Here is a 24,166-nt window from a genome sequence, read left to right as displayed (position 1 = left end):
GCTCAAAACCACATTCAAGAAGTTTATTAACCCTTCAGGTGTTTCACAGCAGCAGAAGCAACATGGAAGGAAAAAATGAACATTTAACTTTTTAGTCACAAAAATGATCTTTTAGCAACAATTTTTTTATTTTCCCAAGGGTAAACAGCGAAAGTTGTTGTCCAATTTGTCCTGAGTTCGCTGATACCTCATATGTTGGGGTAAACCACTGTTTGGGCGCACGGCAGGGCTCGGAAGGGAAGGAGCGCTATTTGACTTTTTGAATGAAAAATTGGCTCCAATCTTTAGCGGATACCATGTCGCGTTTGGAGAGCCCCTGTGTGCTCCCCCACAAGTGACCCCATTTTGGAAACTAGACGCCCAAAGGAACTTATCTAGATGCATAGTGAGCACTTTAAACCCCCAGGTGCTTCACAAATTGATCCAAAAAAATGAAAAAGTACTTCTTTTTTACAAAAAATTTCTTTTAGCCTCAATTTTTTCATTTTCACATGGGCAACAGGATAAAATGGATCCTAAAATTTGTTGGGCAATTTCTCCTGAGTACACCGATGCCTCACATGTGGGGGTAAACCACTGTTTGGGCACATGGTAAGGCTCGGAAGGGAAGGAGCGCCATTTGACTTTTTGAATGAAAAATTATCTCCATCGTTAGCGGACACCATGTCGCGTTTGGAGAGCCCCCGTGTGCCTAAACATTGGAGCTCCCCCACAAGTGACCCCATTTTGGAAACTAGACCCCCCAAGGAACTTATCTAGATGCATAGTGAGCACTTTAAACCCTCAGGTGCTTCACAAATTGATCCGTAAAAATGAAAAAGTACTTTTTTTTCACCAAAAATTTCTTTTAGCCTCAATTTTTTTCATTTTCACATGGGCAACAGGATAAAATGGATCCTAAAATTTGTTGGGCAATTTCTCCTGAGTACGCCGATACCTCACATGTGGGGGTAAACCACTGGGCGCAAGGCAAGGCTCCGAAGGGAAGGCGCGCCATTTGACTTTTTGAATGGAAAATTAGCTCCAATCGTTAGCGGACACCATGTCGTGTTTGGAGAGCCCCTGTGTGCCTAAACATTGGAGCTCCCCCACAAGTGACCCCATTTTGGAAACAAGACCCCCCAAGGAACTTATCTAGATGCATAGTGAGCACTTTAAACCCCCAGGTGCTTCACAGAAGTTTATAACGCAGAGCCGTGAAAATAAAAAATAATTTTTCCTCAAAAATGATTTTTTAGCCAGGAATTTTTTATTTTCCCAAGGGTAACAGGAGAAATTGGACCCCAAATGTTGTTGTCCAGTTTGTCCTGAGTACGCTGATACCCCATATGTGGGGGTAAACCACTGTTTGGGCTCATGGCAGGGCTCGGAAGGGAAGGAGCGCCATTTGGCTTTTTGAATGGAAAATTAGCTCCAATCATTAGCGGACACCATGTCGCGTTTGGAGAGCCCCTGTGTGCCTAAACATTGGAGCTCCCCCACAAGTGACCCCATTTTGGAAACTAGACCCCCCAAGGAACTTATCTAGATGCATAGTGAGCACTTTAAACCCTCAGGTGCTTCACAAATTGATCCGTAAAAATGAAAAAGTACTTTTTTTTCACCAAAAATTTCTTTTAGCCTCAATTTTTTTCATTTTCACATGGGCAACAGGATAAAATGGATCCTAAAATTTGTTGGGCAATTTCTCCTGAGTACGCCGATACCTCACATGTGGGGGTAAACCACTGGGCGCAAGGCAAGGCTCCGAAGGGAAGGCGCGCCATTTGACTTTTTGAATGGAAAATTAGCTCCAATCGTTAGCGGACACCATGTCGTGTTTGGAGAGCCCCTGTGTGCCTAAACATTGGAGCTCCCCCACAAGTGACCCCATTTTGGAAACAAGACCCCCCAAGGAACTTATCTAGATGCATAGTGAGCACTTTAAACCCCCAGGTGCTTCACAGAAGTTTATAACGCAGAGCCGTGAAAATAAAAAATAATTTTTCCTCAAAAATGATTTTTTAGCCAGGAATTTTTTATTTTCCCAAGGGTAACAGGAGAAATTGGACCCCAAATGTTGTTGTCCAGTTTGTCCTGAGTACGCTGATACCCCATATGTGGGGGTAAACCACTGTTTGGGCTCATGGCAGGGCTCGGAAGGGAAGGAGCGCCATTTGGCTTTTTGAATGGAAAATTAGCTCCAATCATTAGCGGACACCATGTCGCGTTTGGAGAGCCCCTGTGTGCCTAAACATTGGAGCTCCCCCACAAGTGACCCCATTTTGGAAACTAGACCTCCCAAGGAACTAATCTAGATGTGTGGTGAGCACTTTGAACCCCCAAGTGCTTCACAGAAGTTTATAACGCAGAGCCATGAAAATAAAAAATAATTTTTATTTTCTCAAAAATGATTTTTTAAGCCCGCAATTTTTTATTTTCCCAAGGGTAACAGGAGAAATTTGACCCCAAAACTTGTTGTCCAGTTTCAGTGTCCAGTTTGGGCACACGTCGGGGTTTGGAAGGGAAGTAGTGACGTTTTGAAATGCAGACTTTGATGGAATGCTCTGCGGGCGTCACGTTGCGTTTGCAGAGCCCCTGATGTGCCTAAACTGTAGAAACTCCCCACAAGTGACCCCATTTTGGAATCTAGACCCCCAAAGGAACTTATCTAGATGTGTGGTGAGCACTTTGAACTCCCAAGAGCTTCACAGAAGTTTATAACGCAGAGCCGTGAAAATAATAAGTTTTCTTTCCTCAAAAATAATTTTTTAGCCCAGAATTTTTTAATTTTCCCAAGGGTAACAGGAGAAATTTGACCCCAAAAGTTGTTGTCCAGTTTCTCCTGAGTATGCTGATACCCCATATGTGGGGGTAAACCACTGTTTGGGCACATGCCGGGGCTCGGAATTGAAGTAGTGACGTTTTGAAATGCAGACTTTGATGGAATGCTCTGCGGGCGTCACGTTGCGTTTGCAGAGCCCCTGATGTGCCTAAACAGTAGAAACTCCCCACAAGTGACCCCATTTTGGAAACTAGACCCCCAAAGGAACTTATCTAGATGTGTGGTGAGCACATTGAACCCCCAAGAGCTTCACAGAAATTTATAATGCAGAGCCGTGAAAATAAAAAATCATTTTTCTTTCCTCAAAAATAATGTTTTAGCCCGCAATTTTTTATTTTCCCAAGGGTTACAGGAGAAATTGGACCCCAAAAGTTGTTGTCCAGTTTCTCCTGAGTACGCTGGTACCCACATGTGGGGGTAAACCACTGTTTGGGCACACGTCGGGGCTCGGAAGGGAGAGAGCACCATTTGACTTTTTCAACGCAAGATTGGCTGGAATCAATGGTGGCGCCATGTCGCGTTTGGAGACCCCCTGATGTGCCTAAACAGTGGAAACCCCTCAATTCTAACTCCAACACTAACCCCAACACACCCCTAACCCTAATCCCAACCCTAACCAAAACCCTAACCCCAACACACCCCTAACCCTAGTCTTAACCCTAATTCCAACCCTAACTCTAATTCCAACCCTAACCCTAAGGCTATGTGCCCACGATGTGGATTTGTGTGCGGATTTTTCGCACCGTTTTTGAAAAATCTGCAGGTAAAAATGCACTGCGCTCTACCTGCGGATTTCCAGTGTTTTTTGTGTGGATTTTACCTGCGGATTCCTATTATGGAGCAGGTGTAAAACGCTGCGGAATCGCACAAAGAATTGACATGCTGCGGAAAATACAACGCAGCGTTTCCGCGCTGTATTTTCCGCACCATGGGCACAGCGGATTTGGTTTTCCATAGGTTTACGTGGTACTGTAAATGTGATGGAAAACTGCTACGAATCCGCAGCGACCAATCCGCTGCAGATCCGCAGCCAAATCCGCACCGTGTGCACATAGCCTAATTCTAACCCTAATTCCAACCCTAGCCCTAATTCTAACCCTAATCCTAATTGTAACCCTAACCCTAATTCTAACCCTAATTCTAACCCTAACCCTAAGTGCAACCCTAGCCCTAAGTGCAACCCTAACCCTAAGTGCAACCCTAACCGCAACCCTAAGTGCAACCCTATCCCTAAGTGCAACCCTGACCCTAAGTGCAACCCTAACCGCAACCCTAACCCTAAGTGCAACCCTAGCCCTAAGTGCAACCCTAACCCTAAGTGCAACCCTAACCCTAAGTCCAACCCTAACCCTAAGTGCAACCCTAACCGCAACCCTAGCCCTAAGTGCAACCCTAACCCTAAGTGCAACCCTAACCCTAAGTACAACCCTAACCCTAAGTGCAACCCTAACCCTAAGTGCAACCCTAACCCTACCCCTACCCCTAATCCTAAAGGAAAAACAAAAATAAATATATTTTCTGTATTTTATTATTGTCCCTACCTATGGGGGTGATAAGGGGGGGGTTTATTTACTATTTTTTTATTTTGATCGCTGTGATAGAACCTATCACAGCGATCAAAATGTACAGGGAACGGCAGATTCGGCGGGCGCACTGCGCATGCGCCCGCCATTTTCCAAGATGGCGGGGCCCATGCGAGAAGACCGAGGACACCGGGAGGGAGACCGGGACTAGGTAAGTATGGGGGGGTGCGATCGGACAGCGGGGGGGAGGGGGCAGAGGGGAGAGGAAGGCGCTTAGGACAGGAGGGAGGGGTAGGGAACACTGACGGCGGCTGCAGATCGCCGCCGTCAGTCGGTGGGGGGACCAGATCGGGGTCTCCAGCCATGGCCGATGCTATTGCAGCATCGGCCATGGCTGGATTGTAATATTTCACCAATTTTCATAGGTGAAATATTACAGATTGCTCTGATTGGCTGTTTCGCTTTCAACAGCCAATCAGAGCGATTGTAGCCACGGGGGGGCGAAGCCACCCCCCAGGCTTAAGTACCACTCCCCCTGTTCCTGTAGGTCGGGTGAAATTGGAGTTAACCCTTTCACCCGGCCTGCAGGAACGCGATCATTGTGACACAGCACATGCGTCACAGGTCGGATTGGCACCGACTTTCATGACGCATACGCTGTGTCACAGGTCGGGAAGGGGTTAAAGTAATGAATACGGACGCGACTCCACTCCCATAGAGGTGGAGCACAAATTCATTACTTTAATGAGCGGTACCAGTGACTGCTGAACACAGGAACAAGCTGCCGGCCCGGGACAACGGAGAAGGAGGGACCGCGCCAGGAGGGTGAGTATAACGGGGGAGGTGAACATTGCGATATTCACCTGTCCCCGTTCCACCACTGGGCTCCGAATTCCGTGTCCTCTGGCTGTGAGGTTCAGGTCAGAGGGTGCGATGACGTGGTTAGTGCGCGCCCTCTGCCTGAACAGTCAGAGAGCCGGAAGACGGAGTGGCGCACGGCGGTGGAATGGGGACAGGTGACTATCGCAAGTGCCTGGGGCCTGAGCGACGAGAGGTGAGTATTTGTTTTAAAACACATTTCAATTGAATTAAGTACACAATGCAATTCAGCATCAGGTCAATACCGGGGCAAGAGAAATCCTTACTTGGTCTAAGTGTCTGTCCTTCATCAGTTCATATTCATGTTGTAAAGTATGCTGGAAAAGTGTCCAGATGATGTGCTCGAGTTCTAGATGGTCGGGTAAGAGATTGGTGCAGAGGCTGTTCAGCCGGAGATATGCCAAGCGGTACACTGAGCAACAGAAGGAGTAGTGAAAAAGAGTTTCATTAGCTTATTACATGTTATATAAAACCCTACATGACAATAAGTCGCCATATGCAAAACAATTTCCCAAGATTAGAACTAGAATAATTAACAACAGATCAGCATCAGCTTGTTTAGTTCTGGTTCCATTTTTTTTTTACCTTTTTTATAAAAAACAGAAAGTGAGGTTGATCGCTGCTGAGGCAGGGAAACTTGTGGGCTCTGACCATTTGAGCTGGATGTTATGTGCACACTGGGGGCAGCACACTGGTGCAGATTTCGTGAAGGTGATAGGTAGCTGAAAGTACAAAAATATTAGTTTATCAATATTCACACAGCAATATATTTTGTACATTGTTATAAGCCCCTACATATCAAATGTTCGGATCACTGTTCTGGATAGTGCCAGGTAGGTGACAATGTTACACGTGAAAAAGTATATGAGCCAGTGATGAATCAAGTGTTAATTCAAGGTAATAAATCTTAAATAAATATGGAAAGATGACTAAACTATTAAATACAGACAGAATGATCTAGGCATAAATTATTTTAAAAAGTGTAGCGCATGAGAATGCTTGGATGAAGGTATGCAGAAACTTCTTATGGCTAGTTTACACTTATAAATGAATGCAATTTTAACACTTTACAGTCTTATTAATGTACCGTATATACTGCAGGGCACCACATAAAAGATCCCTATGAAAGGCAGAGAACTGGAATATACTATTAAAGGGGTATTCTCAAGTTGGTATCTCTAGCAGCACACCAGCCACAAATACCAGTTTGCTGAAGATTGACAGATTAGACCAGTGGCATAGTCACACCACTGGCGGCAGCTAGCAGAGGCAGATTTGTTTCTGCAACATGGGAGACGTGCGGGGAACTAAAGCTGTTCGGATCTAATGTCCCTGCCAGCTTTAGAGTAAGGCAAGCAAGCTGTAAAGCATAGAGTCTGTTCGAGCCATCCTTACCTGAAACTGTAGGGTGGCCAGAAACCTACACAAAAAGCAATACACTATAAAATGAAAAATCCCTCCGTTCTTGAAATCAGAGGGTTTTTTGTAAGGTAGAAAATACAAAGTTGATTGTTTTCATAAACACAAACAAATTTGACTCATTTATAAACTTGAGACAACCCCTTTAAGTTGTCTAACACATAACTACAGACAACACTTACAGATCTGCTGCAGTAGGATGGTGTTGTGACGGCTGCTGTAATGTGCTCGTTGATTCCTGGTGATCTGCTCCTTCCCGGTCTCTACTTTGTCTGATTAAATCAAACAAAGGTGAATCCTTGAAGATAAAAAGAAATAAAACTGATTAGGGTCCCTATAAACACATTCCAATACAGGTTACTGCATAAAGATATAATCTAGGGTGTCTGCCTGGCATTGCAGAGGTGCTGGTCCTAGCGGACCCAGATGAGCTCTGCCATTGAATCACAATAGAGAACTATCTTCCCCGAAACGGAGGCTCCAGTGAATTCTGCAGGTACAGTGGAATAAATGCACAATAAAGGACAATCCATAATGTCCTCACAAATCTGTTATAATCTCTTAGGGCACAAATTGTGTAAAAGTAAATCAAATTAAACAGGTATAACATATATTATGAACTAAAAATAAATGAAAATCCTTCATATTAAATAAGCACATGACAAATAGCCTCGAGAATTCATCCATGAGGTTACTTATTTAGAAAAAAAAAGTATTTTTTGTGACACAAATAGAGAATAAAAAGCATTAATGAATTAAACAATCATTTATATAACACAAAAATTACAATTAATTCTCTCCTGCACAAAATAAGACATCACACAGCTAGGGCAGTGATAAAAGTACAATAGTTATGGTTACGGAAATGTGGATAGACAAAAGCAGAAAAAAAAGGCTGGTTATTAAAACATACCGGGCATTTCAGGTAACTTTTCAGAATATGCTTTTGTATACATGTGCATAATGGCATTACATGGTTTGTATCATGTATCTTTCACCAGTTTTCCCCTTTGCAGGCTCTATCTAAGGCCGTGGTCACATTAGCATATGCATGTAGAAAAGCCGCGGAGACACCATCACGTGTTTCTCAACGCAAGCAATGAATAGCCAGGTCTTTCACCACGAAGGAACAACCATGGGAAGGGCAGCATCCAATAAAGGAAAACCACCTATGCCAAAACATGGTATCCATCCACAGACAGCTGTTTCGGGGTATTTGCCCCTCATTAGTGCGGAGTAGGAAACTGGCTATTAGCAGTGCCTGGTGAAAAGGCTATGAACATAAGGATGAATGACCTCGGGGAGACCAAAACATCCAACACCGAGGAGACACCATCACGTGTTTCTCAACACAGTCCAGAACACTGCCCCCATCCCTTATTGGAAATATGCAAATGCATGTAGAAAAGCCACGGAAACACCATCACGTATTTCTCAACGCAAGCAATGAATAGCCAGGTCTTTCACCGGGAAGGAACAACCACGGGAAGGGCAGCATCCAATAAAGGAAAACCACCTATGCCAAAACATGGTATCCATCCACAGACGTGATGGTGTCTCTGCAGCTTTTCTACATGCATTTGCATATTTCCCATTAGGGATGGAGGCAGTGTTCTGGATCACTGCGTTGAGAAACACGTGATGGTGTCTTCGCGGTGTTGGATGTTTTGTTCTCCCCGAGGTCATTCACCCTTATGTTTATAGTCACATTAGCATATGGCATCGGATACGATATGCGAGTAACACTCGGCTCAAACTGCTGTGAACGTGCGCCGAGTGTAACACCACGGTGCAGAGGAGACGGAGAAAGTCATTTACCCATCTCCATTGCCGGCATTAGCAGTAATAGCGATTCACTCAGATGACATGCAAGTGCAGTGCGATGTTTCACACACACACTCGTATGGAATCTCTCATGCCGAATCGCTGTCCCATAGAATAACACTGGTCCACGTGCTATGTGATATTTTATTGCATAGCACTCGGCCATGTTGTACACTCGTGTGACTCCGGCATAATTGTCAATTCTCTCTAACTTTGTTGGTAGACACTACCTGGCAATGTTAGCTCATATACACAGAAAACGAGGGATTCCTGCTTTTTTGGTTGTAGCACACAAATAGAAGCTGTAGAAGGAAACAATATTCAGCAGAGTCGAGCAGTGTAGCTGTGAAACCACCTCTTGGGTGAGCTAAACTGCTTGATGGAGAGGATGTTTTTCTGTCTGTTTCTGCAACTCTCCCTTCACCTCACTCCTCCTTTCCTCAAAGTATAAAAGGAAGAGTAACCTGACACCTCATAGTGTTGACAGTCCATTTTGCTTAGACTAAAATGAATTTGAGTCGATTTTCATAGTGGACATTGAGTTCAGTAAACAGGAAGGAGGAGAAATGGATAATAGTTGGAGAATTAAACAGAAAACTTTTATTAGATACATTAGAAAGTTTAATACTTGTTCTGTTGACTTATGCAAAGTTTGTTGAAATGACATTGACCAATTAAGGTCCGTTTAGTCCTAGTCAGGATAAATATAACGACTAAACCCCACATGAAAACATATGACTGGTTTAATATGTATCTATGCAGAACTACATAAAAAGAAAATGTATGAAGAAGAAATATTAAAAAAAAAACATCTTGTACTAGAATTAAAAACAGATTTGGTCGCCTGGTGTTTGCCTTTTAATTCGAGGACATTTCTAAATATGATACAAGTACTTTCGATTTTATACCAGTAAAGTCACAGGATATTATTTGTTGAATACAATCTGATCAAAGATATGGACAAATTGGATCAAGTACGTTAAAGAAAACTGATAACTACCAAATGGGAGCACATTTTTATTCAACAAAAAGTCAGACTGGGAACCTCGTGTTATAGGAATTATTGGATGAAAACCTTCACAAGAGTTCAAAGCGAAGGAAGCCAAATCTGACCAAGAAAATCATTAAGCCTGACCTGCCAGAGGTTGGAACGTTTTAGCACATGTAAAGGAACAGAAAATAAACCTTTGTTTACTTGGAAGTCGATTATTTATTTTTTGGTCAATTATAATGTTATTCTCCCTGACCTGTACTCAAGTAAGCTCAGTGACCATAAATGAGGAATTTTTTGGCAGAACTAACCAATTTCGGTAGGTTTTGGAGACAATGAAAAATCATTAAATTGCCGATTCACTTGCTCAAAATAGTAGACATCTTAGTTGGACTTTGGTAACGATGGCCTACACCCTAAGGCTGAGTAATTAATATCAGACTGGTGGGATTTTGGACTATAGTCTCACTATAAAACACTGGTAAGGCTAGTATGTGAGCAGTCTGCTGCTGACTGGAAAAAGTGAGGAACAGGACATTAAAAGGGGTTGCCCACTACTTGGACACAACCCCTTCTTGATCTAAAATAGAACAGCCTACACTCACCTCCCGTGCTGGCGCCATTCCCTCACTTAAATACACAGGGTTTTTTTGTTTTTTTTTGCTCATGGTAGTTTTACTTATACTTGTATTATTTGGGCATAAATATGAATGGCAATTTGTTTTTAAATTAGTATGTTAAATCTGGAATAGAAAAATCACGGTCATCCTATCAGTCATCCTAAACAAAAAGATAAATTGTTTTGAAGTGCAAATTATAGATATCCATGGAAACACAGCAAAATGCTATGATACAATACCTATAAACAGAATGTATCTTTGCAAAGGGCACAGAAGAAAAAACACTTTGTTCACCCTTGAACACTTTTTTTTCTTCATAGTTCATACATAAGTTAGCAGCATACCTTGTAAAAACATTATTTATATCCATAAATAAAGCTAGGACAAGAACTATAACGTATTTACAAGGTCATGTAAATGTTATAAAAGCTGAAAAGTATTAAAAGGAATGTGTTATCCAACAATTGAAAACAAATGTAAAGTATTAATGTTTTAATTAAAAAACAAACATATACATATTGTTTAATGGTATAGCAGATGAAAAAATAATTAATTTTGATATTTTATACTTTTAAACACTGGGGGGAGCAGCTGCTGAAGTTTTTCATCAAAACCTAGTGTAGTGCAAACTCACATTACGACTGCAGTAAAAGAGGGCGGGGCCTGCTCACGTGTGTGATGTCACTCCTCTCCTCCCCGTCTGGGTGTTCGCAAAAGGATAAGGGAGGATGAAGTTTAGGATCATAGTGCAGTGACATTTTGTTGGTGACTGCAATATTATACGATTCGGTTAGTTGGTGCTGCGCTGCACACTGTATCGCAAATGATAGGCTTAGATACATGGCTCATCAGATTGTATCACACGTGGTAGGAGTAGGTACACAGACTGTGTCACACGTGATAGAATTAGATACCCAGCTCAGCGGACTGTATCACACATAGTAGGATAAGGTACATGCGGAGTGTATCACACATGATGGGATTAAATACATGGCTCAACGGACTTTATTACACATGATGAGACTAGACCTATGGTTTAGCAAACTGTATCACAGGATGGGAATACGATACATGGCGTTGCTCAGTCAGTGTAAAGCCTCATTCAGATGTAGGTAATGCAGGGACACCTGATTGAGGCTTTACTGCTGTGTCTGCAAAGTGCGGCAGAACAGATGACTTTGTGATCTCTGCTCATCGCCGATGCCCTGGACATCCCACCACCATTCCCCGGTGACCACTGTGAGCACTGGGCTACAATAAAATGGTGCCTGGCTCCCTCCCACAGATGTGAACTGAACAGGACACGGGACAAGCTCAATAATTGACAACGGAGGCAGTCACATTATAGGAGATACGGTCGGACACCGACTGCAGTCTCCTATTCCTAGGGGCTGATATATTTGCGGTAAGTGTTGTTCTCAAATGCTTACACATCAGCAAATAATAATGGCAGCCCCCAGCAGCTGCATTAAAAAAAATTAAATACAATGAAAAATCATTATTTTGTTTTGTTTTAATAATATGATAATATGATTAAATAATAATTATTAATACAAAAAAAAAATTGTGACACTTTCCTTTATTAAACATTAAAGGTTTGGCAATATTAAAGGCAAATCCCGAGTAAATTATATCACTTGATCAGAAAATTAAAACAAAAAAAAAAATGTTAAAATTATCAGTAGCAAGTTTGGACATAAAATTGTGCTAAATAGGATGCCAACCTACCAAACTAATTTTGAGGGTGTAGTTATTTCTAAGGCAGGCTTCACCCTAGCATTCGGCAGGGCTGCGGACAGCAGCCTTCTTCCTCCGTTAAACCCCGCCCACTGCTGCGCCTCTTCCTTCAGCTCCGCCTACTTCTGCATGCGTCCTGCGTACCCTATCTTTAACATTGGGTACGCAGGCCATGCGGATGCCTCCGCATGCATCGTTTTGAAGCTGCGCTGACCGCAACAAAATGCAACATGTTGCGTTTGACGAAGGTCAGTGCAGCGTCAAGACGAAGCATGCGGAGGCATCCGCATACATCCGCATGGCCTGCGTACCCAATGTTAAAGATAGGGTACGCAGGACGCATGCAGAAGTAGGCGGAGCTGAAGGAAGAGGCGCAGCAGTGGGCGGGGCTTAACGGAGGAAGAAGGCTGCCCTGCCGAACGCTAGTGTGAAACTAGCCTAAGTATCTGTGTGCTACTGAGAGAGATATCAACCTAGTAATCTGCTTCCTAACTTCACCAATATTTTTCTCATACCTTTTTTTAACCCCCTTATGACCTTGGGATTTTCCATTTTTCCACGTTGGATTTTCGCTCCCTTCCTTCCCAGAGCCATAAATGTTTAATTTTCCGTCAGTATGGCCATGTGAGGGCTTGTTTTTTGCGGGACGAGTTTTACTTTTGAGCGACATCATTGGTTTTACCATATCGTGTATTAGAAAATGGGAAAAAAATTCCAAGTGCGGTGAAATTGCAAAAAAAAGTGCAATGCCACACTTGTTTTTTGTTTGGCTTTTTTGCTAGGTTCACTAAATGCTAAAATTGACCTGCCATTATGATTCTCCAGGTCATTACGAGTTCATAGACACCAAACATAACGAGGTTCTTTTTTATCTACCGTATATACTCGAGTATAAGCCGACCCGAGTATAAGCCGACCCCCCTAATTTTGCCACAAAAAACTGGGAAAACTTATTGACTCGAGTATAAGCCTAGGGTGGAAAATGCAGCAGCTACCGGTGAATTTAAAAAATAAAAATAGATGCTCCATACCATTCATTATTGCCCCATAGATGCTCCATATAAAGCTGTGCCATATATAATGCTCCATACCATTGATTATTGCCCCATATATTATCCATATATAGCTGTGCCATATAGAATGCTCTGCACCGTTCATTATGGCCCCATAGATGCTCCATATAAAGCTGTGCCCCATATACAATGCTCTGCACCGTTCATTATGGCCCTATAGATGCTCCATATAAAGCTGTGCCATATATGCTCTGCACCGTTCAGTTTGGCCCCATAGATGCTCATTATAAAGCTGTGCCCTATATGCTCTGCACCGTTCAGTTTGGCCCCATAGATGCTCATTATAAAGCTGTGCCACATATACAATGCTCTGCACCGTTCATTATCGCCCTATAGATGCTCCATATAAAGCTGTGCCCTATATGCTCTGCACCGTTCAGTTTGGCCCCATAGATGCTCCACATAAATCTGTGCCATATATAACGCTGCTGCTGCTGCAATAAAAAAAACAAAACACATACTCACCTCTCTTGCTTGCAGCTCCCCAGCGTCCGGTCTCGGCGTCTCTCCGCACTGACTGATCAGGCAGAGGGCGGCGCGCACACTATATGCGTCATCGCGCCCTCTGACCTGCACAGTCAGAGCGGAGAGACGCCGGGAAGATGGAGCGGCGCCCGGCGTGTGGATCGTGGACAGGTAAATATGCGATACTTACCTGCTCCCGGCGTCCCGCTCCTTCCCCCGGACAGCTGGTCTCCGGGTGCCGCAGCCTCTTCCTCTATCAGCGGTCACCGGCACCGCTGATTAGAGAAATTAATATTCATTTCTCTAATGAGCGGTCCCACGTGACCGCTGTACAGGGGAAGAGCTGCGGCACCCGAAGACAGTGTGACGGGCAGGGGGAGCGTCAGGATCGCCGGGACTAGGTAAATATGCCTCAGCGCCCTCTCCCCCTCACCCGCCGACCCTGCCACAGACCGTGACTCGAGTATAAGCCGAGAGGGGCACTTTCAGCCCAAAAATTTGGGCTGAAAATCTCGGCTTATACTCGAGTATATACGGTAAGTGGTGAAAAAAAATTAAAACTTTGCTTAAAAAAAAAAAATTGCGCCATTTTCCAATACCCGTAGCGTCTACATTTTTCATGATCTGGGGTCGGGTGAGGGCTTATTTTTTGTGTGCTGAGCTGACGTTTTTAATTATACCATTTTGGTGTAGATACTTTCTTTTGATCGCCCGTTATTGCATTTTATGACAAAAAACGTAATTCAGGAGTTTCAATTTTTTTTTTTTGCTACGCCGTTTAGCGATCAGGTTAATATTTTTTTATTGATAGATCGGGCGATTCTGAACGCGGCGATACCAAATATGTGTATATTTGTTTTTTTATTGTTTTATTTTGAATGGGGTGAAAGGGGGCGATTTAAACTTTTATATATTTTTTTTTTTTCTCTCTCTCTTTTTCCAGGAAGGTCAATGTAAACCCCATACTAAAAATAAAAACCAGATCCGGCAGAAAAACGGATCCGTTGAGTCAGTTTTTACATTATTTCCAAAGAAACATTAGCCGGATTCTGCCTGAAACAATAAACCTGATGTGTGAAAGTAGCCTTAAGGTACCGTCACACTAAGCGACGCTGCAGCGATACAGACAACGATGCCGATCGCTGCAGCGTCGCTGTTTGGTCGCTGGAGAGCTGTCACACAGACCGCTCTCCAGCGACCAACGATGCCGAGGTCCCCGGGTAACCAGGGTAAACATCGGGTTACTAAGCGCAGGGCCGCGCTTAGTAACCCGATGTTTACCCTGGTTACCAGTGTAAAATGTAAAAAAAACAAACAGTACATACTTACATTCGCGTCCCCCGGCGTCCGCTTCCTGCACTGACTGAGCGCCGGCCCTAACAGCAGAGCGGTGACGTCACCGCTGTGCTGTACTTTCACTTTCACTTTACGGCGCTCAGTCAGTGTGGGAAGCGGACGCCGGGGGACGCGAAGGTGAGTATGTAGTTTGTTTTTTTTACATTTTACACTGGTAACCAGGGTAAACATCGGGTTACTAAGCGCGGCCCTGCGCTTAGTAACCCGATGTTTACCCTGGTTACCAGTGTAAAACATCGCTGGTATCGATGCTTTTGGTGTCAAACACGACGATACACGCCGGTCTGACGACCAAATAAAGTTCTGAACTTTGTTCAACGACCAGCGATATCACAGCAGGATCCTGATCGCTGCTGCGTGTCAAACACAACGATATCGCTAGCCAGGACGCTGCAACGTCACGGATCGCTAGCGATATCGTTTAGTGTGACGGTACCTTTAGACAGTCTTAATTTCAAAGGCATATTGGATTAATTTAACAATGTCTAAATGTATTTGTATTTCTAAAGATATCTTCATTACAATTTGCATAGTAATTTAGTTGTGTATTTCTCACATTGTTTCCTCTCAGATTAAAGCTCAGCAGCATGAGAGCCTCCTTCAGGCTACGTGCACACGCTAACAACAAAAAACCATAAGGGTATGTGTCCACGTTCAGGATTGCTTCAGGATTTGGTCAGGATTTTATGCAGGTAAAATCCTGACCAAATCTGCACCTGAGGTCACTGGCAGGTCACCTGCGTTGTCCTTCAGTTTTTTCTGCAATGTAAGGACATGCTGCGTTCTTAAAAGACGCGCCGCATGTGAGTTTTCTCGGGTGTGCCACATGCGTCTTTTACTGCATAGTGGAGACAGGATTTCATGAAATCCCCTCCACTATGCTGTACCATCTGGACACTGCGTTTTTTATGCATGCTGCTCAACGCTGCGTCAAAAACTCAGCATTTCCTGAACGTGGACACATACCCTAAGGGTATGGCTCCACGGTCCGGAGGGGCGGCGGTAAGCCCCGCCCCCTTTCTGGGACGCGATGGTGCCGGATGTGTACAGTACACATCCGGGATCATCGCACCCCTCGCCATAGGGCCCTGGGATATGCCTTGCGGGGACGCTGCGTCCCCGCAAGGTGTACGGACATGCTGCGATCTGAAAAGACGCACAGCATGTCTGGAGTCGCAGGGCCGCCGCGTGCGGGTTTCCACGCATAGTGGACACGGGATTTCATAAAATCCCCTCCACTATGCTGGAACATCTGGACGCTGCTTGTTTGACGCTGCAGCGTCAAACAAGCAGCGTTTACTTACCGTGGAAACATACCCTAAGAGGAAAAACCTCCACTAACTATAGACAAAAAAATACCAGTACACAGGCAAAAGTGCTTACCTGTCAGGCCTCTGACCAATTGCACTATCAAGGTGCAGCGGACCCAAGTTACGTGCACACACTGCGGATTACTCTGCAGATTTTTCGGCACTGATTTTGGTAAATCCGCAGGTAAACCACACTGTGAATTTACTGCGGAATTACCGTGGATTTACAGCGGGTTTATTTGCGTTTTTTTGTGTGGATTCCACCTGCGGTTTTACACCTGCGGATTCAGGGCCGGACTGGGACTAAAATTCAGCCCTGGCATTTGAAGTCACACAGGCCCACTTGTCACATGGTGACTGTATAATATCTTTGTACACTTGTAGGCAGGGCCGGTTTTAGGCAAAGTAGGGCCCTAGGCAAAGTTTAAAATGGGGCCCAAAATGCTAACATATTGCACATAACACAAAAGCATTTCGGTTGTATTTACATGCGCTGATCTCAGGCCGCTAAATGAGTTTGATCGACAATACTGAAGTTGTTCAACACTTGTTTCCCGGCCTCTTTCCACCGTCTGAGAAAGAATGATGGGACAGAACGATCACTAATAGATCACTAACCGATCCCCATACAGTATCATGTTATCAGCAGCACATCTACAGTTTACACCGGCGATGTGCTGCTGAGAACAATGATTTTTGTTCCGGCAAAAACAATCTGAATATGCAGCATTTTACTTGTTTAGTAAAATACACCCCATAGTCCTCCCTATATTATAATGTGCTCCACAGTCCTCCATATAGTATAATACAATCCCTATAGTCCTCCATATATTATAATACACTGCTCAGTCCTCCACATAGTATAATACACTCCTCATAGTCCTCCATATAGCATAATACACTCCTCATAGTGCTCCATATAGTATAATGCACCGCCATAGTCATCCATGTAGTAATTCACTTCCCATTGTATAATGCACCCCATAGTTCTTCATATAGTATAACGTATTCCCCATAGTCCTCGATACAGTATAATGCAGCCCACATATACTATAATGTAGCCACCACCCTACAGAATATAATGCGGCAACAAAAGAGTATAATGCAGCCACCCCACAGAGTATAATGCAGCCACCCCACAGAGTATAATGTAACCCCATAGAATATAATACAGCCCACCTCCCCATAATATATAATGTAGCCCCCCCATAGAATATAATGCAGCCCCCATAGTATATAACACAACCTCCCCCATAGTATATAACACAACCTCCCCCATAGAATATAATATACCCCCACAATAGTATATACCACAGCCACATAGTACATAACATGGCCTCCCCATAGAAGATAATATACTCCCCATAGTATATAGCAAAGCCCGCATAGTATATAGCACAGCCCTCATAGTAGATAACACAGCCCACACAGTCGTATATACAGCACAACCCACACAGTAGTATATACAGCACAGTCCACACAGTAGTATATCCAGCACAGCCCGCACAGTAGTATATCCAGCACAGCCCGCATAGTGATATATTCAGCAGAGCCCACACAGTGGTATATCCAGCACAGCCCGCACAGTGGTATATCCAGCACAGCCCGCACAGTGGTATATCCAGCACAGCCCGCACAGTGGTATATCCAGCACAGCCCGCAGTGGTATATCCAGCACAGCCCGCACAGTGGTATATCCAGCACAGCCCGCACAGTGGTATATCCAGCACAGCCCGCACAGTGGTATATCCAGCACAGCCCGCACAGTGGTATATCCAGCACAGCCTGCACAGTGGTATATCCAGCACAGCCCGCACAGTGGTATATCCAGCACAGCCCGCACAGTGGTATAACCAGCACAGCCCGCACAGTGGTATATACAGCACAGCCCGCACAGTGGTATATACAGCACAGCCCGCACAGTGGTATATACAGCACAGCCCGCACAGTGGTATATACAGCACAGCCCGCACAGTGGTATATACAGCACAGCCCACACAGTGGTATATACAGCACAACCCACACAGTGGTATATAGAGCACAGCCTGCATCTCTCCTCCTCCCTCCCCCCCCCCCCCCCCCCCGAGAATGTCCCCACAGTCCAGTAAGAAAAAAAACAAACACTCTCCTCACCTTACCTCGCGCCCCACGTTGCTTCCTGCTCCTGTCTCAGCGACTGCAGTCTGCCCGGGACACAGCAGGTGCACGATGATATGACGTCATCGCACACCCACAGTGTCAGAGGCAGAGCAGGGAATGATGGGAGAGGGAGCGTCTGTAGATGGCCAGTCCGGCCCTGTGCGGATTCCTATTACGGAGCAGGTGTAAACCCCTGCGGAATCCGCACAAAATTGACATGCTGCGGAATAAACAACGCTACATTTCCGCGCGTTTTTTTCCGCAGCATGTGCACTGCGGATTATATTTTCCATAGGTTTACATGGTACTGTACAACGCATGGAAAACTGCTGCGAATCTGCAGTGGCCAATCCGCTGCAGATCCGCAGCGTGTGTACATACCCCAAGACCCTGCACATTGCTCTGATTTCCATGTAAACTGAACAATGCCATTGGTAAATAAACCAAATAAAAGTATTTACTGGCTTCAATCCCTCGAAAAACATTATAATTATATATATATATATATATATATATATATATATATATATACATATATATATATATATATATAATCAAAAAGGAAAACAGCACAAAAACATAAAAGAAAAAGTGGACTTTAATGCCTGAACGGCGTGGCGACATTTCGGATATATAATCCTTTCTCAAGCCTTGAGAAACGATTATATATCCGAAACGTCGCCACCCCGTTCAGGCATTAAAGTCCACTTTTTCTCATGTTTTTGTGCTGTTTTCCTTTTTGATTCTATATTTGGAGGTCACTGGATCGGTGGTTAGGAGAGCTTTGCACATTATTGGAGGTAACATTGGATGCTGTTCCAATTTTTTTCTCTCTCTCTCTCTCTCTCTATATATATTTATATTACACACACATATATACGGTATATTGCGCATTTGCCACAAAATGCTTTCCATGTTTTACATTTACTAACAGAACTACCTGGAGGCTATAACATCAGTGTGTATCACTGGCGTATGACTATTTCCTGCAATCATTATTCATTTTCTCAGCCATGGACGTATTGATGTCAATGGATGTTTTGTTGTGAACAGACACGCTTCAATTTTCTCAAGTTAATTTTGCGGAAGGTGAAAGGAATAGATTGCATGCCAGAAAAAAGGAACAGACTATTGCATAACTTTCTAGTTCCTTGTCCTATACAGAAGTAGTCTATGAGATCTTACAGAATGTAACAATGCAGCCAGTCCCCCTGATGTCCCTTTCACTTCAGGAGTCAAGACTACTAGTGAGGAATAGGCCAAGCCCCCTCACCTCAGACTGCAGACAAGTACAAATTATCATGGGGCTGGTGACAACAGCTGCTTTTCATTGCTCACCCCACCATCTGGGACATTACAGCAGTATTCAGCTTCCTGCTATTATCAGCCAGGATCCTGATAATAGCGGTTTCTCTGCAGAGAACAGGAGGGGTGGCCATGCCCCTTCTTCTCAGACTGACTGTTACTCACAGCAGGGAGCTGCATACTGGTGTGTGGCTTATTATCCCAGACAGGAGGGGTGAGCAGTGAGGAGCAGCTGCTGTCATATGAAATTACAAGGGTTATAAAGATCATAGAACTTCATTGGGCATCTCATCTTTATAGTTTATGAGGGCAGGGACAGTAAAAAAATTTCTATCTCCCTGGGAGTAACTCTTTAAGGGAATCAGACTAAGTTTATTTCCAGAGACACAATTGGAAAGTGGAGGTAGACACCATCAAGACAAACAGGCACTTTTGTGTTGATTTTAATAGACAGAGTGTACAAGTGTCCAGTCCAGTCGGGACAAGTGGGACAAAAATGCTATGAAAATTGTACTGTGGAATTTGTTCTAGATTAATTCCATTGAAGTTAACAGGGTTGAAAAAAAATCAATAATCCAAATATTGTTGTCGATTACCTACAGATTTACAGTAAAATCTAGTTGTGTACATATTAAAAAAAATCATTATCTTCCTAACCTACCACTCCAAAGGCAATACAGGTGAAGGTCAGAGACTGACATATAAGACCTACAACACAAGAATACTGAACTGTGTGCAGTAACCCATGTAAGCCCAGGTGTAGTAATGTCTTGTTACATGCACCATATGTGCCCAGAGATTAAAGACTTCAGAAGAAATAAGAATGAGGTCACGTTCTGCTACAGAGCGCCTGCTGTCTACTGGATTTGATGGCAGTTACACCACAAACAGAAGAAATATGTATAACAACCACATTTTCTTGTCAAATTTCAACAAAGATTGCTAAATAAGGCAAATGATGTGAAGTGGTTGGAGGAGATAACTTATCAGTACTGTATGAGTATAGAAAAGACATAGTCCATGTGTCACCAGGAAGTGACCCAAGTCTCTGCTTGTTAGAGCCTACCTGATTTATATCACAACATATCTGCTTCAGTTCACTGATAGAGGTAAACCGTTCCCTTACAGGAATGAAGAAGGCTCTGCCATTGCCAGTGTAATGGTGATCCTTTTTTTTATCATTCAGTGATATTAATGAGAAAGAAAGCAACAAGATTACAATCCTCCTTTTCCTCTGATACTAAGAGTTTGAGTATATAATGCAAATATTCTGTGGCTGTTTAGTTCTGAGTGTGACATACAGCTGGATATTCATTGTCATTTACAGATTGTAATCCACAGTGGTAGACAAGATGCTGACAAACCACTAAAAAAACTTTCTATTTTTGCTCCTTAAGGCTGTGTGCACACGTAGCAGAGTTTTTGCGTTTTTTTCGCGGTTTTTCGCTATAAAAACGCTATAAAACCGCGAAAAAAAACGCTAACATTAAGCATCCTATGTAACAGAATGCAATCCGCATTTTTTGTGCACATGCTGCATTTTTTTCCTGAGCAGAATCGCAATCCAGAAAAAAACGCAGAATGTTCATTAAAATTGCGGAATCGCGGCGATTCTGCACACATAGGAATGCATTGATCTGCTTACTTCCCGCACGGGGCTGTGCACACCATGCGGGAAGTAAGCAGATCAAGTGCGGTTGGTACCCAGGGTGGAGGAAAGGAGACTCTCCTCCACGGACTGGGCACCATATAAGTGGTAAAAAAAAAATAATTAAAATAAAAAATAGCGATATACTCACCCTCTGGCGGCCCGACCTTCTTCAGCGGCTTCCGAGGTGTGTGTGAAGGACCTGCGATGACGTCGCGGTCACATGACCCGCGGTCACGTGACCGCTACGTCAATGGGAGGTCCTGAACACACAGCATTAGGAACGGACGCCGCTGAGGTGAGTATAACCTTTTTTTTATTTTTTTTATTATTTTTAACATTCTATCTTTTACTATAGATGCTGCATAGGCTGCATCTATAGTAAAAAGTTGGTCACACTTGTCAAACACTATGTTTGACAAGTGTGACCAACCTGTCAAACAGTTTTCCAACTGATCGCTTGGGAAACGCTAGCATTCTGCAAGCTAATTATGCTTGCAAAACGCTAGTTTTCTGCGGGTATATGCATGCAAATTCTGCATGCGATATACCCGCGGCAGGAGGCGCAGAATTGCCGCGGAAATTTCCGCGGCAATTCTGCAACTTGTGAACTTAGCCTAAAATTGCATCTCTACTCACAAGGTATGCCAGCTCTTCAAATGAAAGGTCAATACTGATAGTGAATGATGCAGGAGACGTCTCGGCTGCCTAAGCAACTCTCCTGACATGACTCCTCTTCAGCATCTTGAGCATTCTGGACTTCCATTCTGTATCACATGTGGAGCTCTCCATAAAGGACGTGCTAAGTGTTCTTCGTATTGCAGAGGTGATAACTGCATCACCTGGACAGGCAAAAATTCCATCACCTGTGCAATACTAAGGAAATCCTGAAAACATGACCTGTTGGTGGCTCTTGAGGACTGGAGTCGGGGAACACTGTGCTAAGGGATATTCTCAGGTTTGGATATTATCCCCATTGAAGGGATAGGGTATAACTTTGATTACGGTGGTTCCAACCACTTGGAGCACCACTGTTCCCGAGAACAGGATGTGAATAGAGTATTGGTCGATAAGGCGCAGTGCTGCTCCATTCATTCTTTATGGGACTGCTGGAGACAGATAAGCACTGGACTCGACTGGTCTTTGGCATGTGCACATGATTGACCACAGCTCCATTGACACAGGGCTCTTCAGGGCTATAGCTCTTCTGATCAGTGGGGGTCCTAGCAGTCAGAACCCCAGATCTTGGGACCTTATCCGCTGTCCCACAGATAATACCCCTTTAAGCACATTCTTTGCGCAGAGCTGTAAGGCTGTGTTAATGTTGGACAAATACTATACATACCCATAGGTCATCATGCACCAGGAATATACCAATAAAGCATAATATCTTCATCTGCTGGGTGGATGTGTTGGTATGTAATTTTATACATTGGAAAGATAATGTTCTATTAAATCAGAGAAAGCATGCAATATTTTCTCCCAAATGGAGTTAAAAAATGTAATTAAAAGATGTATGAATATTTATTAGACCCGTTTCTTTAAATAAAATAAGTGTTCCTACAATAGTAAAATCGTAGTCATTAGTTTTGTTGCCGTTCACTGTTGCGATTGTGGCACATTTCTAAACCACATTACTTTCACTTTTGATTAATGTAGTAACGTCCTACACAAACAAAGCCAGTTTATGATCTGTGGTCAATAGAAAAACCTTGACTTTCATTTAAATTGTGAGAAACAAAAAAACTGCAACTGATTGTAGCTTGTCCAGTTTGCACCATGATGGACAATAAGAAAGTAGAATGAGCAAATCCTTGAAAATGTCTACCAAGTAAAAATCCCTAACGTGGTTGTAGAAGACAAGATAAAGTAAACTACTGCTAAGCAGCAGTATCAGACACAGACATGGAAATAAGTTGTTCTGTTTCTGGAGGGGAACAGACATTACCTAATCTCAAGAGTCCTTTACACAGATACACCAGCGATCAGTAAACCTTTACAGATCGGTGGTCGTTTACATGCCTGTTTACACAGACAGCCCAAAGTAAACAATGCACACTGAGCTATCTGTAATAGATTGATTTGAGTTCTTGACCCTGAATGTCTTGTTTACACAGGACAACGCACTATCAAGAACCGTGATTTTGGTTAAATTCAGTTTAACCAGCCCTGTGTGTTACAGGGAACCTGACACCCCCTCCCCCAGGCGTTTTTAACTAAAAGAGCCACCTTGTGCAGCACTAATGCTGCATTCTGTCAAGGTGGCTCTTTTAGTTTTAGGTTCAAGTATACCCCAAATAAAGCGTTTTTATACTTAGCCACAATTCCTGTCTCTAGCCAGGTAGGAGCTGGCCAACCTGGGGAGTGAGGACCCGCCTCCCTGGCTAGAGACAGGAATTGTGGCTAAGTATAAAAACACTTTATTTGGGGTATACTTGAACCTAAAACTAAAAGAGCCACCTTGTTAGAATGCAGCATTACTGCTGCACAAGGTGGCTCTTTTAGTTTATAACGGCTGGAGGGGGTGACAGTGGCCCTTTAATAAGGAGTCAAATGCATTAGACAAATTAGATGCATTTCAATCGTAATAGATGTTTATTTGGTAAAATTAAATGTCAATCATCTTGTGATCAATAACAAACCATCAACTTCTGATGGAGTAAAAAATACATACCGTATGTTATTTATTCCAAGGCTATGGGACCCCTGTAACAAAGTGCATGGTCTTGATTAAAATGTTCTATGAACCGTAGCAAAGCATCAGGCAAACCAGCCAAAGATGGTCAGCAACAGAAATTGTCAATTTTTAAGACAGGTTTTAGAGTGGATCAGCTTAAAAAAAAAATCATCAAAAACTACTAATACAGGTCCCATAAATCTGTATACACTTCAGATTTCATACAAAGGCATACACAGTCTTCAATTTTTGTGGTCCTTAAAGAGGTTGTCCACTTCTTTTTCATTGATGGCCTATCCATATGATAGGTCATCAATGTCTGATCAGTTGGGGTCCGACACCTGGCACCCCCGCTAATTAGTTGTTATTGGTGTTA

The 24,166-nt window shown here is 43.5% G+C and overlaps 1 protein-coding gene across 1 annotated transcript in view; it reads right to left on the bottom strand.

The window, feature by feature from the left end:
• The window catches only part of RB1 (RB transcriptional corepressor 1), a 373,697-nt gene that overhangs the window by 24,542 nt on the left and 324,989 nt on the right, over positions 1–24,166 (bottom strand). The window contains exons 18-20 of the mRNA XM_077297418.1: positions 6,828–6,943; positions 5,812–5,948; positions 5,493–5,638 (exon numbers count right to left, since the gene is read on the bottom strand). Coding sequence (XP_077153533.1) covers positions 5,493–5,638; positions 5,812–5,948; positions 6,828–6,943 — 399 coding nt within the window. The remainder of the gene's footprint in view (positions 1–5,492; positions 5,639–5,811; positions 5,949–6,827; positions 6,944–24,166) is intronic.

The sequence above is a fragment of the Ranitomeya variabilis genome, chromosome 3 (genome assembly GCF_051348905.1).
Source record: "Ranitomeya variabilis isolate aRanVar5 chromosome 3, aRanVar5.hap1, whole genome shotgun sequence".
NCBI classification, from domain to species: Eukaryota; Metazoa; Chordata; class Amphibia; order Anura; family Dendrobatidae; genus Ranitomeya; species Ranitomeya variabilis.
Note: the sequence above shows the minus strand (reverse complement) of the source record. Positions and strands in the feature narration are given on the sequence as shown.